Source organism: Chanodichthys erythropterus, chromosome 11, assembly GCF_024489055.1.
Source record: "Chanodichthys erythropterus isolate Z2021 chromosome 11, ASM2448905v1, whole genome shotgun sequence".
NCBI classification, from domain to species: Eukaryota; Metazoa; Chordata; class Actinopteri; order Cypriniformes; family Xenocyprididae; genus Chanodichthys; species Chanodichthys erythropterus.
The window spans coordinates 49,607,755-49,626,070 of NC_090231.1; the positions used below are offsets into that span (position 1 = coordinate 49,607,755).

The 18,316-nt window shown below is 37.1% G+C and overlaps 1 protein-coding gene across 7 annotated transcripts in view; it reads left to right on the forward strand.

The window, feature by feature from the left end:
- The window catches only part of LOC137030020 (multiple PDZ domain protein), a 129,252-nt gene that overhangs the window by 28,585 nt on the left and 82,351 nt on the right, over window positions 1-18,316 (forward strand). For all 7 annotated transcript variants that reach the window (XR_010896376.1, XM_067399946.1, XM_067399948.1 and 4 more), the window contains exons 4-10: window positions 2,819-2,929; window positions 3,149-3,288; window positions 7,446-7,659; window positions 13,104-13,232; window positions 13,545-13,733; window positions 14,372-14,474; window positions 18,093-18,181. Coding sequence is in view for 6 of the 7 variants with exons in the window: in XM_067399946.1 (XP_067256047.1) it covers window positions 2,819-2,929; window positions 3,149-3,288; window positions 7,446-7,659; window positions 13,104-13,232; window positions 13,545-13,733; window positions 14,372-14,474; window positions 18,093-18,181 (975 nt within the window). In the remaining variant the exon portion in view is untranslated. The remainder of the gene's footprint in view (window positions 1-2,818; window positions 2,930-3,148; window positions 3,289-7,445; window positions 7,660-13,103; window positions 13,233-13,544; window positions 13,734-14,371; window positions 14,475-18,092; window positions 18,182-18,316) is intronic.

Genomic DNA, 18,316 nt, shown 5'->3' on the forward strand with positions numbered 1-18,316 from the left:
GGCCACAGCCCAAATTGGGGTCATATTTAATGATGCCCCAAAATAGGCAGTTAAAAAAAAAAAATAAAAAAAAAATATGGGGTATTTTGAGCTGAAACTTCACAGACACATTCAGGGGACACTTTAGACTTATATTACATCTTTTAAAAAGACATTCTACGGCACCTTTAAAGAAAGTACACTTTCATGACTGCGTTTCTTAAGGTACAAATTAATTCATTGTTTTAACAATCTGTTGTTGTGCTTTAAAGAAGTACTTATTTTGATGTGTTGACTAACATATACTCAAGCACATGTAAAGTAGCTGATTATAAATTTATTTGATATTACATTTAAAGGTAATTGTCAGTATTTGGCCATAAACTTTAACCATATTTCAAAGAAAACAAAATTATAAAATTGCATATAAAGTTGTACTTAAGTCATACTTAAAGTGGTTTAAAAAAAATGAAAATTCTGTCATCATTTACTCACCCTTAAGTTGTTCCAAACCTGAGTTTCTTTCTTCTGTTGAGCACAAAAGAAGATATTTTGAATAATATAGGTAACCAGAGAGTTGACGCAAGTCATTGGCTTCCATACAATTTTTTTTTTTCTACTATGGAAGTCAATGGTTACAGTCAACTGTTTGGTTACCCATATTCTTCAAAATATCCTCTTTTGTGTTCAACAGAAGAAGGAAAGTCATACAGGTTTGGAACAACTTGAGGGGGAGTAAACGATGACTGAATTTTCATATTTGGGTGAACTATCCCTTTAAGTATCTGAAAACATTACTTTCAATACATACTTAAGTATATTCTTTTAAAGTGTATTGTTTACGTAACAAGTACTCTTCTAAGTAAGTATGCTAAAGTGTACAAATTTTTCACATGGGATACACACAAGAATATGATTTTTTTCTTTAACATTTTCAAAAGAAAAGTGGTATCCAGGGTGTTGCTATGCAGTGGCTATGGTGTTCTGCGGGGAAATTTGTTACTTAGGCAAAAGTAAACATCATGATTGCTTTAAAGCAAGCATCTTTAATAACCTTAGAAGAATTTATTTTGGTCTGTTGATGTCTCTCCACACTAAACTGCAAGGTTGTTTATGCCAACTGGTGGGTCTGGCTTTGTCTGTGTTGCTATGGTTACCACAACATAGGAACGACTGAGACATGAGTTCATGTGTGAAGTGGAGCAGAAGTAATTTCTGAAATGTGGACGAGCCAAACTGGAGGCCTAATCCTCTTACACGGGAAGACTAACAAATACACGCTCTCTCAGAGCTGGCATAGTTTAGTGTGCATTCAAAGCTTGTGCACGATCAGCAACCGAGCCGAGAGTCTACAGCGCTTAATCTGAAGGGCCTCTGGGAGACGTTTATGAACATTAATGTTTACTGCAGCAGACTGAAGTGGGCCCATTTATGCACAAAAGAGCTGTATAAAATCTGCAAAAAAAAGTCACCCTGACTCTCCCGACATAGTTTGGGACCATTATTGGCAACTAATAATGAAATTTCTGTCATTATTTATTCTATGACTGTCTTTCTTCTGCGAAACACAATAGAAGATATCATTGGAATCCAAAAAAAAAAAAACATTAAACCCTATTTCCTTGTGAAAAAGAAGGCTGTTTAATTGTTTTGAATGCACTTGTAGTGTAATTCAAATCTTAAAAATATAAGATAATATAATATTAATAAAATAAAAGGCCATTTAAGTATACTTAAAGAGAGTTCTTAAAACACTTAAGTACACTTTTAAAAAGTGCACTTTTTAATAATATCAAATTAAATGTTTTGCGTTAAAATGTAGCTTTTAATGTAGCTTTTAGCTTTTAAGCAAAACTTTTAAATTAATATTATTAAAAAGTGCACTTTTTAAAAGTGTACTTAAGTGTGTTATTCTTTATTATATTTAAACTTAATACAAAAATGACATTAAAGTATGTTTTATTTGACCAAAAATGCTTGTCAGTACATTCAGCAGAACACTTTAACCATACTTCAAGTGATTATGAAATTACATATAAATTACATATAAAGATGTAAAGTGTCAAAAAGCATTCTAAAAATCAGCTAATTGCACATTTAATGTACAGTTTAAACTAAAAATAAATTGTAATTGCAATTAACATGCAATTACATTCAGTTCCATTTAAGCATATTCTTTAAAAGTATTTCCATAATATAATACAATTATAAAAAGTATGCTAAAATGTATTTCTTTTTCACAAGGGATTGACTTTCATTGTATTACATAAATACAAAGGCATTCATTTTTGGGTGAACAATTTCTTTAATAAATCAGAATCACAAGATGTGGAAAAGACACACAGACACTGATATAACAGCAAGGACAGAGTTATAAATCACTTGAGTGCAGATCTGTGAAACCGAGCTGGAAAGACAATGGTTTAATAAGCAATTAAATTCAAACAAACAACAAATGTTTTAAGGAAATGACTTCACACATTGCGATGTGAAGTGCATGTTATTTTTCTCACAGAGAGAAGCTTTTTTGGGGCACATTTTGTCTGGGTAATTGATGTGAAATGGTTTGTACTTCATCAGGAATGTGCGCTCGAGTCGAGGAGGGAAATAAAAAGTTAATTAAGCAGCTCCTGAATGTAATGAAAAACATGTGTGCGCAGATGGCTGGGAGGACAAATTATCACCAGAAATTATCAAAACAAATGAGTTTTCCATGCTCTTTCAGAGCTATTTATATTTTTAGATGCTCAGTGAAAAAGTAAAGCTAAATACTTGGAACACACAAATGAGGAGTAATTTACACTTCCACTATGTTTTTTTGTCGATCTTTCTCTCATAGACTCCATATATTAACTCAGATCTCAAGGGCAGCAATGAAGGTTTTTCAGCACAGGTCAATGGACAGCCTTCATCTGAAGAGTACAAACACATCATCCGTTCCATGGCTCAGGTAACATACATCGGTATTTATTTCTATAGATCATTAAATCTTTACTTTTGAACATTTAACCAGTAAACTCTCAATCTCATTGATATAAGAGATATAAGACATGCAAGCCAAATATATTGTCCTCAGTAAATAAAACAATAAGAGACCACACATTTAGTCATTTACTTTCTGAGAGCATACAAACTGTGTGATTATGTGGCTGTGATGTTGTGTGTGTAGGGTCGGTACGTGACCCACATCGACCTACAGAAGCCGGTATCGGGTGGTTTGGGCTTCAGTGTTGTTGGATTGTGTAGTGAGAACCGCGGAGAACTCGGCATCTTCATTCAGGAGATTCAGGCTGGAAGTGTGGCATACAGGTCAGAATACATATAGTACACACACACACTCACATCCTGTCAGATGATCAGTGATTTCTGCACACAAATCTTCTTGTTCGTTCACATTTTAAAAATAAAGATTACTCATATTTTAAAGATCTGCTGCAATTCTCATTTCTTCCCTCCTAATCACAAATGTGTCACCAGTTCATGTCATGTCAGCATTTTTCAGCTAAAAGTCACTGCAAAAGCTAGTTTGCTGACATGTTAGTACTTTTTAGCAATTTGGTGTGTCTTTGTGAGAGGAAATTTCTGCCTGCTCAATAAGTGTCTGATAGAAAAGTAGATATAACCCACATTGTCCTACAAAAACAGTGTTGGATAATTGTTCTTAGGTCAGCCAATTGTTCACCATTTATTCATTCATCACTATTCATTGTCATTATGTCCACCCCTTGTGAAAAAGAAGTACACTTTAGAGTAGTTATTATGGAAATAATACAACCCGAATTCCGGAAAGGTTGGGACGTTTTTTAAATTTGAATAAAATAAAAACTAAAAGACTTTCAAATCACATGAGCCAATATTTTATTCACAATAGAACATCATAAATATCATAAATGTTACAATAACATCATAAATGTTTAAACAGAGACATTTTTACACTTTTATCCACTAAATGAGCTCATTTCAAATTTGATGCCTGCTACAGGTATCAAAAAAGTTGGCACAGGGCAACAAATGGCTGAAAAAGCAATACATTTTGAAAAGATTCAGCTGGAAGAACATCTAGCAACTGATTTAGTTATCAGGTCTGTAACATGATTAGCTATAAAAGGGATGTCTTAGAGAGGCAGAGTCTCTCAGAAGTAAAGATGGGCAGAGCTGTGAAAGAGTGCGTAAAGAGCGCAAGTGTGTTTGCTAGTTTGCTAGTTTGCGTCCGGCGCCGTTCGCGTTTTCCCATTCAGCGCCACGTCCTTAAATTAGTAAATGCATTTGCGCCAGTTAGTGCGCCCATGGGCGTGCTGGTCTAAAAAAGAGCTGTGTTCAGCCGCATTGCCGGCGCATTGCTATTTTAAGGAGCTGAAAATAGACTGCGCCATAGACCAACTCAAACCTGGTCTAAAGTCTAAAGTCAATGGCGCAATATTTTTTTGTTAGAGCGCATTGGTAGAAACTGTGCCTCTGGGCGCGTCCACAGTGTGCGTTGACTTTGCTTATTACACACAGGGATACGCATCACACAAACATGCCAAATATTAAAAACAAAAGGATTACAGTGTAAAAGAATATTATTGTGTAGGCTACATAAATATAAAAATGTAATGATGAATAGTGATTGTGTGTATTAGAATTAGGCTACCTATTTTCAATTCAGCCTATTACTACTTATAATGATGAACGAAATTGGCTAATTAATTGAACAATCGTGCCAATACACACACATATATATTAACTGACTCATCGCGCGGAGCTATTTGAAAGCCTGCATCCAACGCAGACGACTGAAAGATTGATGATCTGCTCGCACGCAGATCGGTTTCTTCGCTTGAAAAGCATTCAGCTTTTCCGCCAACAAATCCCGCCATGTAAATAGCAATCCGCCATGGCGCGAGCGCATCTCACTCTTAAAGGGAATGTGAGATGACACTGTGATTGGTTTATTGAACGTTACGCCCATTACTCATTAAGAGAATAGGGACAACCCATTTCAAAAATGCGCCCCGGCGCACGGACCGTTTTTCTGTTGTTAAAATAGCAAAAGTGGACATGCCCTGAGTGCACCTGCGCCGTGCGCTTTACACTTTGCATTTAGATCGTTAAAATAGGGCCCAATGTTCCTCAACATCAAATTGCAAAGGCTTTGCAAATCTCATTATCTGCAGTGCATAACATCATCAAACGATTCAGAGAAACTGGAGGAATCTCTGTGCGTAAGGGACAAGCCCGAAGACCTTTATTGGATGCCCGTGGTCTTCGGGCTCATAGTCAACACTGCATCACTCATCGGCATGATTGTGACATTTCTAAATGGGCCCAGGAATACTTCCAGAAACCACTGTCGGTAAACACAATCCGCTGTGCCATCTGCAGATGCTAACTAAACCTCTATCATGCAAAAAGGAAGCCATATGTGAACATGGTCCAGAAGCGTGTCTTGTGGGCCAAGGCTCATTTAAAATGGACTGTTTCAAAGTGGAAAAGTGTTCTATGGTCAGACGAGTTCAAATTTGACATTCTTGACATTCCTCCGGAACAATGCAAAACCACATACTGCAGCTATTACAACAGCTTGGCTTCGTCATAGAAGAGTCCGGGTGCTGAATTGGCTTGAATTGGCAGATGTTTCACCTATAGAGAAAATTTGGTGCATCGTTAATTGAAAGATGACCACAAACTCTTCAGCAGATGGAAACCTATATCAGGCAAGAATGGGACCAAATTTCAACACCAAAACTCCATAAACTCATAACCTCGATGTCCAGATGTCTTCAAACTGTTTTGAAAAGAAGAGGAGATGCTACACCATGGTAAACATGCTCCCCTCCCAACTATTTTGAGACCTGTAGCAGGCATCAAATTTGAAGCTAATTTTTTGCATAAAATTGTAAAATTTCTCAGTTTAAACATGTTATCTATGTTCTATAGTGAATAAAATATTGGCTCATGTGATTTGAAAGTCTTTTAGTTTTCATTTTATTTAAATTTAAAAAACGTCCCAACATTTCCGGAATTCAGGTTGTATACTTTAAAAGAATGTACTAAAGTACAAACTGAATGTAATGTTTTCACATCAAAATAAGTGTACTAGGGATGTCATGGTGAGGAAATTTTCCCAGTGGATAGTAAACTTGTGACAACACTGGTATTAGCTATCAATTACATGGGGAGTGGCGGTGTTACAGTATATTGTATATAATTTGTGAGCACCAGAGACCATTATCAATATGCGGGGTATTGAAATTGCTTTTAACTGCATGCTCAGTTTTCACACATTTTACAAGAAAATATATTTGTCAATGCACAGGATCTGTTGTACTTTTACTCCAAATTCTCTGCCATCGTCTTGTCGTCTGTTACTGTGTAACAGTTTAAGTAAGCCTAAAGCATATAAAGCATAGCAAAATCCAATAAAACACATACCTTTAACACACTCATTATACAGACAAATGAATATTAAAGTATGAGCGGAGAAAAAAAAAAAAAGACAAACAACATAGGTACCTTGATGTATTTTAAAAATAACTTTATGACAATATAAAAAAAATAAAAATCATGAATTTCATAAAAATCTTATAATTATAGACTACTTAAAACTATCATGAACAAATCAAATACATGATAAATTAATCTTAGAAATATCAACAAATCAGCATTATAACTTTGTAGAGCTATTTATCTATATGAAAAATGAGAAAGTAGGTCTATAATAATATTTTACATTACATTTACAAGCACTACAATCTCTGAACAATTGTTACATCAGTTTAACACAGAAAGAATAAAAGCATAGCTACTTTTTTTGTCCATTCTTTTTTGGAATTTTTGGTCTGCATCATTGTCTTCTGTGTGTCATTGCATTCATGATCAGACGTACCACACATATTTGCACATATGTATTTCATTTGAAGAAGACATGATGAAATATGTATGCATACATGGTGCTGGTTCATGTTTGGAGCACTAAAGTATATGAAATATGTCTATAAAAACCTGAAATATGTTTACTCTGTACAAGTGTACATTCAGTAAAAGTAAGTGCACTTCATTTTCACAAGGGAATTGTCTGATTTAAAGGGATAGTTCCCCCCAAAATCCTGTCATCATGTACTCAACCCCTTATGTTGTTCTAAACTCATGATTTTCATTTTGAGGAGCACAAAAGAAATTTTTAAAGAATGTTTTTGTCCATACAGTAACAGTCAATGGGTTACAAAAGTTTCAAGCTCCAAAAAAGAGATAAAATTGTGTAAAAGTAATCCTTACAGCTTCTGTGATTTATTCCAAGACTTGATGTCAAATGAAACACAAGAACCACCGGTGAGGTTTGATGTTACAAAGTGATCAGATTTCTTTACTTTCACACTAGCGTCATGTCCTTATTTTAGCTTGAGACTTTCACATTCTTTGCTCTGTAGTGATGTTGAGATGATCTCAAAACTGCTGTTAAGCATATGTTCTCTAATTTACCCTAGCGATGGAAAACTGAAAGAGGGAGATCAAATATTGGCAATCAATGGTCAGCCATTGGATCAGACTGTCAGTCACCAGCAGGCTATCGTGCTTCTTCAGCGAGCATCGGACTGTGTGAGCCTCACTGTTGCCCGTGGGCCCGTACCACAGCTTTCCAGCCCGGTCGTCTCCAGAACCCCCAGTGCTGCTAGCACACTTTCAGCACACTCCAGTGCGGTGAGACAAACACACACACATACAAACTTGGGGTGTTTTCAGACATAGTTAGTTTCAGAACCTGGTGCATTTCTCCCCTTAGTTTGATTCATTTAGGAATATATGAACAGATATAAAGCTTAAATCCATGCCAAAATAATCGGTCCTAGATCGCCCGAACAAGGTGGTGTCGGCAAGATTGAAAATGAACTATGGAGTGGTTTGCTTGTGGTGAGAAAGCAATCTGACCCAATGGACAAACAAACCAAGCTGTATCATAATTTATAATAGGAAATGTATTTAAGAGTATTATTCTATTCAACAGGAAATATGCTACTTTTTTAGAAGGTTACACCACTAGAATAGCAAAAAAAAAAAAAAAATGTTGAAAGTGATATTAAAGTTCTATTTCATGTCTTCCAACTGCCAAGGGATGGCTAAGCCTGTGAATATTCCTGCTGTGCATAGTGGGGAGTGAAACATAATAGAGATGTAACACAGCCCCTTTTTAAAAGGATACAAAGCCCTGCTGCTTTTCTTTTGGGATTTCAGATTGTGCAGTTTGTTTGAGCTTCAAGTTATCTTTCCTAACATCTGTGAGCTGGACAAAGCACTCAAAGTTGTGCACTCAAAAAAAAAAAAAAAAAAAAAGTTGGCATAAAAATATTCTATATCGAGTTATCGAGATATGCGGTGACTTTCAGTTTTATTGCCTCCTTAAGATTAATCGCAGTTGTATTCCTCTTTTGTAGGTTTCTTTGGATAAATGCATCTGCTAAATGAATAAATGTAAATGTGTATATGTAGTAGTAACTTACGAGGACATATTACTCCTCGAAGGTACTAATATGCACCTTTTAGAAGTAGATAAGATAAAATAAATTGCCCCTTTAAGGACATTGAGGATCCCTCAATGTCATTGTCATTCTCTTAGCCATGAACACCACCAAGACGAGCGCGCAGCATCTTCACTGTGAACAGTTCACAATGCTCGCACTCACCCTGCTCCAACGCAAGGGCAGCATGCTCTTCCCCCAGTAAAGTGCTAGTTTCTTGGTGTCTGCACCACAGCCGTTTGGTCGGAGTTCCAACACTCAATGAAGAGTTCCAACACTTGCTCAACAGCCTTACTGATCTAAAGTGTCCATGATCTTTCAGTAGCTTCATCATTTCAGCAGCCACATTATTGGTTCAGTCCTGGCACATTTAAACTGTATATATATACCAATACGATTGGGAGTTTTCATTCAACATGAAATATGGCAGAATAAGTCCTGACTTCCAAATAAAAGAGACAATCATAAATTGGTAATGTCATTGCATCATTGCACCTGCCATTAGAAGTTCAGGTTTCCATAGAAACAGTCAGTGTCCTGCACAAGAACACTGACTGGACCAATCTGAAATATACAATTTTAATGTTCGTGTCAGATTTTGTTGCTGATTTTTTATTTTTTTTTAATTGTTAGTTTGCCAAGCAGTTTTTGAGATTTGAGTATTTCAAATCTGTAGATAAGAGTTGGTCTTGCATGCCTGAAATAGCTTCCTGGAGGTGTTTCAAATATGGCAAGTGAGTGAACTGACTATCCTTGAAAAGGAACTTTGGTCTTAGCACGCTAGGGGATGCACTGGCTGTAAGTCCTTGTCTACTTGTATTCCTAGGTGTGAATGTGTATAGAAGTGTTTGTAATACACTTTAAACTGTAGCACAAGGAGTTCTCCCTGGTGTTTGTTCAAGACAAGGTCACAGTACCCATGGATGATGCTCCATTAATGTCATGCTCCCATTCCCATGTGTAGAGTGAGAAGACCACCTTCAAACTCATGCATTGCAACCTGACACCAACCACCCTCCTTATTCCAACCACATCACAATACATGTGAAAGTCAAGGACCTTGTTGAAGAATGCAAGCCCTTTTCTGGACTGTATTCGAAATACCAGCTGGAAGCAAGTTTGTTCAATTTTTAATAAAGGTGCTATGGAAGAATAGCAATGTTCAGAATTGATCATGGTGTTCGATTCAGTTTGCTGGTCACCAGCATGGGAAGCAGGAACGCTGGTGTCTAGCTATACCAGCACAATACCAGCTCTAACCAACGTAAACCAGCTTGGTCCAACATGGAATTCATGCAGGTTTTTGCTGTATTTTCCAGTAGGTGTTCAGAGAAAGACAGGGACTAAGTTTGAGAGGACTAAATCGTTAGCATTGTGCTTGTCCACTTCCAAAGAATACGTACTGCTGCTGCTCTGCTGCTTGCCTCTAGGTTTGCTAGAGCTTAACCCTTAAAATTTGGCAAACAGATGCTGGCTGGGGCTTCACATGATGATAACAGGGCCCATAGATCAGGGGCCTCATTTATAAAAGTAGATTTCATCCTAAAAGTGTACGTACGCGCAAAAGCTAGATTCTGCGTAAGCACAAAAAAAATCTGATTTATAAAACTATGCGTACGCCAGATCCTGCACACAAATCCCTTTATAAATCCCAGTCAGCGGAAGATTGTGTGTACGTGCATCTCCACCCTGTCTCCTCCCCGAAATCACCATATATGGAGCTTACGACGCCTAGTTTTACTATGCATAACCTCATCTGCATATCATTTCCATACACGTTCCCATCCACGTGACATCCACGGTTAACACCGTCAAAGGTACAGACATTGGAAAATATTAGATATGGACTAAATGCAATTTGTGCCACACATTATGTTGATAAAGATAATCCAATATCCTCTTTGTTTTAGAATAAATATATCAAAATATCCATAAAAACAAAATTGTATAAAATACTTCAGATAAAGGTTTTAGAATAGAGATGATTCATTCATTTCCACTGGCCAGATAATATTTGAATAGTTTTAAACAATTCAAATCAAATTTATGCAGTTTTGCTGATAAGGTGAACATATCTTTTAGGAAGTTTATAGGCTATTATTTATAGGTACTTATTTATTGCAGTGTGAATACAATTGTCTGAAACGGCGCGTCACTGACAAAGTATTTTTAAAAGAAAACATGCACATCTTACCGTTTTCCTCTAATGATATCCTTCAAATGATAATTATTTGAAGATCCTTCACACATATTATTGGACCTATTCAAACTGGACAAAGGACCGTTCGACCACCGAATCCAGCAGTGTCTTCCATATCTAAGTTAAGTGTGCATCACTGATCGTCATTCTCGAAAACATATTTTGTCATAACATCAGTGTGGTTTAAAGAGGAATTATTGTGCTTCCAGCGCTCCTCGCTGTCATTAAAACAGCGTGTCACTGGAAAAGTGATCGAAAGGAGCACATCTACTATCTCAATTCATATCACTTTTGTCTCCCCTGGGGAGGGAGCATCCACTATGATGATATGTTATATACGCACATACCTTTTTATAGCCCATTCATAAAAAAAAAAATAGTAAATTCAAAGTATTTGCACCTGGTTAAGAATGCTGATAATGATAATTCAGGTTGATGCAATTTAATTTATTGGGTGATGTAATAGGATAATTTATAAGTTTTTCATTTTAAATAGTTATTGCTATTTGGGCCAGTTGGTGTCGCCAAAACACATACTCTTCTAAAAGAGTGCGTACGCACGGTCAAGAGCATCCTTACGGTGCGCACTTATTTACGGCAAGTTTATTTTTTATAAATCCCGATATGTGCGTGGAAAAATGTGTACGCATATTTTGTATATTATATCTGTGCATATTATTTTGTGCGTACGCAACATTTATACATCAGGCCCCAGGTGTGCATGTTGGCTTTCAGGATTGAATCTGGAATTCCTGTAGGATTGGTGTAATGACGCAGAGAGGTCATCACAACTGATATTTCCTTTTAGGGTTGGTGTAATCCGGCAACACAGGGCATTGCACAGCACGTAGAGTTTGTAAGGATGGAGAGCAGTAATGCTAGTACTGATGCCCTTTCACCCCATCCCTTGTTCCATTCCAGGCCAAATATTGGCTAAGCAGATTCTGTTCTATAGACCTTAATCAGGGTAGCGCCATATTTCATTTTTGACAGGAATGAAAAAGAGACTGCAAGGGATGGAAGTACAGTGTGTTCAGTTGATTGTACTGTTTAACAACATACATTGTTTAGCCAACAAAATGTTTTTCTGAAAAATTTAGTTGACAAAGACTCCATAAATCAGTTTTGAAAGTTGTGAAAATTATGTGATCTAAGAGCTTTATGCAGTGCTTGCCATTGTAAAGACTGTAATGCTGCATTCACACTCGGCGACGCTGTTAACGCTTCTCATTTACTTTGAATGGGTGACGTCATGCGTTGCCAAACTGAATTGTGAGTTCCGTCGCGTCGCTTCACTCGCATTGCTTGCGGCAGAAGTTGAAGATTTCTCAACTTTTCAAGCACCAACGCAAGCGTCAGATCGCTTTATGCAAACACCCAAGAGCAGTCGCAAGCCAATTTTGTTCATGCAACACCGGAAAGTAATGTGATTGGCTGTTATCACTATAACGGTCGGTCAAAACACAAGCTTCAGACACACCCTCCATCAAGCGTTGATGCTGAGATCTGATCTTGTATTGATGGATCTGTTTGTTTTGAATGAATTAACTTAATGTCACCTGGGGGTTTCCTGGGTAAATGTGAATGTTCTTGGCCTGGATGTGGTAGCACAAATTCTTCATGTTTTACTATCGATTGAAGAAATTAAAGAAATTGACTAGTGGCTAAACTTTGGTAATTTACTACTTTAGGGTCTATGGAAATTTTGCAGTTCACAATACATTAAATAGCACCATCAACTAGTGTGGAGCACGGGGATCACTCTTTGGAAAACATTGACACATCGAGTGACAGAGGTGATCTCTGATGCCTTTGTGATACTTGATAGTCCTCAATCATGTCCGCTGGTGTGTCATTCCATCAGGAGTGTACTGTAACTAAGTCATGAGCCACTCCTAAAGGAGTCTCTGTCACCGACGTCTTTGCAGCAGCAATGTGGTCATCTGCCTTGATGTGGGTGAGTTGCCTTTGTGACACTATTGGATATTGGTCATCCACTGGAATAATCAATCAGGAATCATGAATTGGAACTTGAGTTCTAAATACAACAGTAACGAAATGACTGGCAGTTTATGGTCACTTGAACAACATGCATTATTTGTGAGAAGTTTTCCAAAGAGGGGGAACTCGGGTCTCTTGTAGGGGTGGCTGCATCACATATCTTTTCTTGGTATTGTATTTTGATCCCCGTTATGTGTGGCAGTAACATCCAGTCTTTGTGGCACTCTGGTGGTCATCTGGCAATGATAGAATCACTTTAACGTTCTTATATCACATTTTTTTGGAAACAAATGAAACCAATATGAATACAAAAATAATGAACTTGCAACATATGTTTTAAACTACATTTGTTTATCATCATGATGGGCAGCCTTATTTGTCACTGACCATCTTGCATGTGCATTTAACTCTTGTTGTGTGCTTTATAGACCCATTGGACTCACGTGGAGACAATTGAGCTGGTGAATGATGGAACTGGTTTGGGCTTTGGGATTGTTGGCGGTAAAACCACAGGTGTTATCGTCAAAACCATCCTACCAGGAGGCATCGCTGATCAGGTAAACACACTCAGTAGTTGCTGGGTGACTTTTTTCAGTTCCTGTTGACTTTTCTTATGCACTCTTACCTGGGGTGTTTTTATCTGTCTGTACCTCTTAATTCCTCTGACCTTTTCTCCTCTCCTTGTTCTTAAACTCTTTGCTTTCTTTTCAAGCAATTAAAGAATGAAAAATCTTAAGTCAACAATATGACATAAATTAAATAATTGTCTATTAATCCTGTGAATTTAACCCAAGGACAAACAGTGAAGGTTGTCATAAAATCTGTTTATGAAAATTACATATGTTCTCTATCACTCTCACTGCTTCTAGGACGGTCGCTTACGAAGTGGGGATCACGTTTTGCGAATCGGTGATACGGATTTGTTTGGTCTGAGCAGTGAGCAGGTTGCTCAAGTTTTGAAACAATGTGGCAACAGAGTTCGACTCCTCATCAGCCGTGGGACGGCGGATGACACTCCGGCTGCTCCAGTCTCCCTGCCGACCGTCACTGAGCAACAGGTACAGTGCAATTCATATACAGATCAATCTGAACAACATGTAAAACTTTGAGCTGTTTGTTTAAGTGTGGAAACTGGCTCACCTAGAGGTATATGTTATTGCTCAGAGGTTGCTCTTTTGTGACTCAGACTTACTCAGAAGTGCTCTATCTGTGTGCTTTTCCTGTAAGTCATTAGAAGAAACTGAAACAATTGACCTACAGTGAGAATAAGAGAATATAATTGTATCAATGTGGGTAGCACAGCTTAGATACTTTGGTCTTGGATGAATTAAGAAATATTGCATGTGTTTCTTTATTATTTTTATGTCCTCAGTATAACTTTTTATTCTGTTAGTCTTCCATAAGATCTTTGTAACTAACAAAAGCCAGAGGCTGAAGTTAGTAATAATTGTAAAATAAAAGGGCATTATTACTAAAGTTTTATCATCCTAAGGATTTTATTGCACCTGTCTGTTGATTCTTAATAATATCTTCAAGCAAGAGACATAATTTTTTGTGGGAAAGCAACAGCAGAAACATTAGTATTCATATGATTAGTTTTACAAGTATTTTTTTTTTTACATTGGCAAAAATGTATCAAATTTATATTAAGAGGTTTCTTTTTCTTTCTGTTCTCACTACTGTTGTCTGCTTTCAGGGTTTTGAGGAAGAGGAACAGGATGCTTTTGATGTTAGCTTAACGAAGAATGCTCAGGGACTGGGCATCACCATCGCTGGATATGTTGGGGACAAAAGCTCAGGTGAACTTTAAATTATACACCAAATTATATTAACAAATAAACTAATGAATATTGTATTTAGTTTTTTAGAAGCGTCACTGTAAGTATTGCTCATGTTAACATCCTAAGTCTTAAAGGTGCCCTAGAACTTTTTTTAAAAGATGTAATATAAGTCTAAGGTATCCCCTGAATGTGTCTGTGAAGTTTCAGCTCAAAATACCCCATAGATTTTTTTTAAATTCATTTTTTTAACTGCCTATTTTGGGGCATAATTAGAAATGAGCTGATTCAGGGTGTGTGGCCCTTTAAATCTGGTGCTCCGCGCCCCAAGAGCACACACTTGCCTTAAACAACATAAAAAAAGTTCACACAGCTAATATAACCCTCAAAATGGATCTTGTGTGTCATGCAGCATGTCTAATCGCATAAGTACAGTGTTTATTTTGATGTTTACATTGATTCTGAATGAGTTTGAGGCTATGTTCCTTGGCTAACGGCTAATGCTACACTGTTGGAGAGATTTATAAAGAATGTGTTTAAAAGTGTTAAAAAAAAAATATCGACTGCTCTTGTCTCCGTGAATACAGTAAGAAACAATGGTAACTTTAACCACATTTAACAGTACATTAGCAACATGCTAACAAAACATTTAGAAAGACAATTTACAAATATCACTAAAAATATCATGTTATCAGGAATCATGTCAGTTATTATCTGCCATTTTTTGCTATTGTCCTTGCTTGCTTACCTAGTCTGTTGATTCAGCTCTGCACAGATCCAGACGTTCTGCCCTTGTCTAATGCCTTTCATAATGTTGGGAACATGAGCTGGCATATGCAAATATTGGGGCCGTACACCCCGACTGTTACGTAACAGTCGGGGTTATGTTGAGATTCGCCTGTTCTTCTGAGGTCTTTTAAACAAATGAGATTTATATAAGAAGGAGGAAACAATGGAGTTTGAGACTCACTGTATGTCATTTCCATGTACTGAACACTTATTATTTAACTATGCCGAGGTAAATTCAATTTTTGAATCTAGGGCACCTTTAAACTTTAGCTTGTAGGTGTTTGGGCTATGGATGTGAATGATACCTTGATTGTGACTTGTTAAAGATTATTTTAGTGTTATGATTTGCTGTAAATAGATGTGACACAAAATGATCTGTATTCACAAAATTTGTCTGTGAAGTGTGTTGTATAAATTTGCTTTATTTTAGTGAATAGTCCCTTGTGTAAAAGAAGTACACTTTAGCTTAGTGGTTCCTACTATTACTATTACTATTTTTATAATTTATAAAACGGTTAGTTCCTGCCCTTGATTCTGATTGGTCGATAGCTGTCTTTTATTCACGATAAAACATGGCAATGACAGCTTCACCCAACGGTTCTGTGTATCAGTACACAGCACCCTTAGCAACCACTCTTAACAACGTAAACTGTTTGTTCTCAATTGATATTATTCATTGAAGCTTACTGTATTATGTAAAAGAGTATTGTGAGAAAGAGTGAGCAAGTTTATTACCTGCTTTTAAATTTAGCATTTTCCGTCAGGTCAGTCCTATGTTCATAATAAAAAATCAGTTTAAATGTCTGATGTATTATCTTGTCCTTTTAACAGTTAAGGGGTTTTCCCGTGACTGACAGCGGTAGTCAAAGCATTTATCAGTTGCGTCTTGTTCCGTGTTCACAACAATTCAGTCTTTTCAATGTAAAAGTCTTCGCTACTGACTGACACACTCATAAAGACAGTCTTTGCCGCCATCTAATGACGTAATAATGAAACAACTGTTGTTGTTCACGGTCAGGGACTATTTTTTCCAGAGGAAGGAAGGCTTTTAGTTAAAGGTACAATATGTAAAATTTTTGCAGTAAAATATCCAAAAACCACTAGGCTAGTGTTATATATTTTGTCGAGCTGATTACTAACAATATCTCTAATGTTTTCAACTACTTGTAAATCATGAGAAAATTCCCATTCTAAACAGTGACACGGGGCAGTGCAGTCGCCTGTCAATGACGTCAGTTCCCTGTTACCGCCTTTACTGACGTAGAAACCACATGACAATAGTGCCGTGGACAAATGCGGAAGTAGTGTCTAGCGTCCAGCAAACCACTAGCTTGCTTCAAGCAGTTCCTTATTTACTTCTTGCACGTTTTATGCTGGATTGTGTTACTTATTTATGGAACATAATTACTGTTTACCATCTGCCGCTGGTTCTGTCGACAAGGACAGCTCCCGTAAACTCATGACCGGAAAAGCGGAAGCGGCGCCGGCGACTGTGTCATAATAAAAGTCCCGCTGCTCGTGAGGCGTGTGTTGATCAATCGCTCCAGCTCCTCGTTCAGCTCCCGCAACACTCGGTCCTGCTCTGCTTCATACTACAGTAACGTTAATAATCGCATCCACGAACATGAGTTCTTCCAGACTCCAATCCCTATTCTTTTGCACCGTCCGTTGAGATGGAGACCACATGTCCCAAGTTTCCGCTCTAAAACTTGGCGTCATCAAACTACGCCTTTGTTTTGAATAGGCTTCTAGCGACCTTTAGCGGAAAAAAAATATCACAAATTGTACCTTTAAAGTTTACTTCATGAAAGTTGCATTAATACATTTGTATTGTGTGGTAACCGTTTTATTAAAACAATAAGGTACTCGAGGCTAGTGCTGTATCAACCATGAATTGCTAACAACGTCCTTCAGCCGTGACTTATTCACGATACAGCACAGCCTCTCGTACCTTATTGCTTACGTAAGTCCTGATTACACTATAAATATAATATTTATTATATTTTACTACAAGTTAGAGCTTCACAATTAATTAAATTATTTCACAATTAATTAAAAGATTTTGATTCACACATTGATGCAATCTTATTACTAAATAAAAGTGATTTGGCTGTTTATTAAACCTTTTTTGACAAGTACGATCACAGCGAACATTGAGATCTGCGTTAGCACTGCCGCAGACCAAGAGAGAGCAGTTGTCATGTATAGGTATGAAACAGCTTTGCAAACAGTCTTTTCAACCTCATAGTGTCATTATTTCTGTGTTACAAACATTCAGATAATCACAGAAGTATATAAAGTTTATAGATTGGATATAAACACTACGATAGCAGCGAGCAAAATACAGTAAAGCACCTTTTGAAAGTAGCTTGATGCTTCAAATGAAGATTGTTTTGATTGCATTGTTACAGCATTAGGTGACGACAAGTGAATGTTTTATTGAACCATTAATTCAAGAGATTTGTTCAAAACACTACATGTGTCTCATTTCAGAGGCACTCAGCATACCTGGTAAAAGAAGTCTCTGCTCGCCACTATTCAAAACATTAAAGCGCTCTTCTTTTTCACAACTGGTTTCATTCAGGTTTAACTTTCTGTGTAAGTTACCTATGATTCTTTGTGTTTCCCACTCTATTAAAAAGGGATGTTATAATATAAATCCTGCGTGTGCAGAAAATATAACTCCTGACTCCTGATTTTCAAGTTTCTGTCCCTGACAGTCACAGGCTTTATATTGACCGTTTCTCTTTCTTATTCTGGGCAGATTTCAGTTCAAATGCGTATTCTCATTCTACGGTGCTTCATTTTAGGCAGTGTTTAAACTTTGCTGACTGTAATTTCCTGTTGCAGAGCCCTCTGGGATATTCGTGAAGAGCATTTCGAGGGACAGCGCAGTGGAGCAAGACGGACGAATTCATGTTGGAGATCAGATCATAGCTGTGAGTTATTTCACACAGAATGTGTCTTAGAAAACTCTTGTATACATATGTTTTGTGTTGCAGTGCTTTTCAATGTAAAAAAGGTTTTTATGTCACAGATGAATGTGCTTCTGTGTGTTATTGTGCACGTGTGAA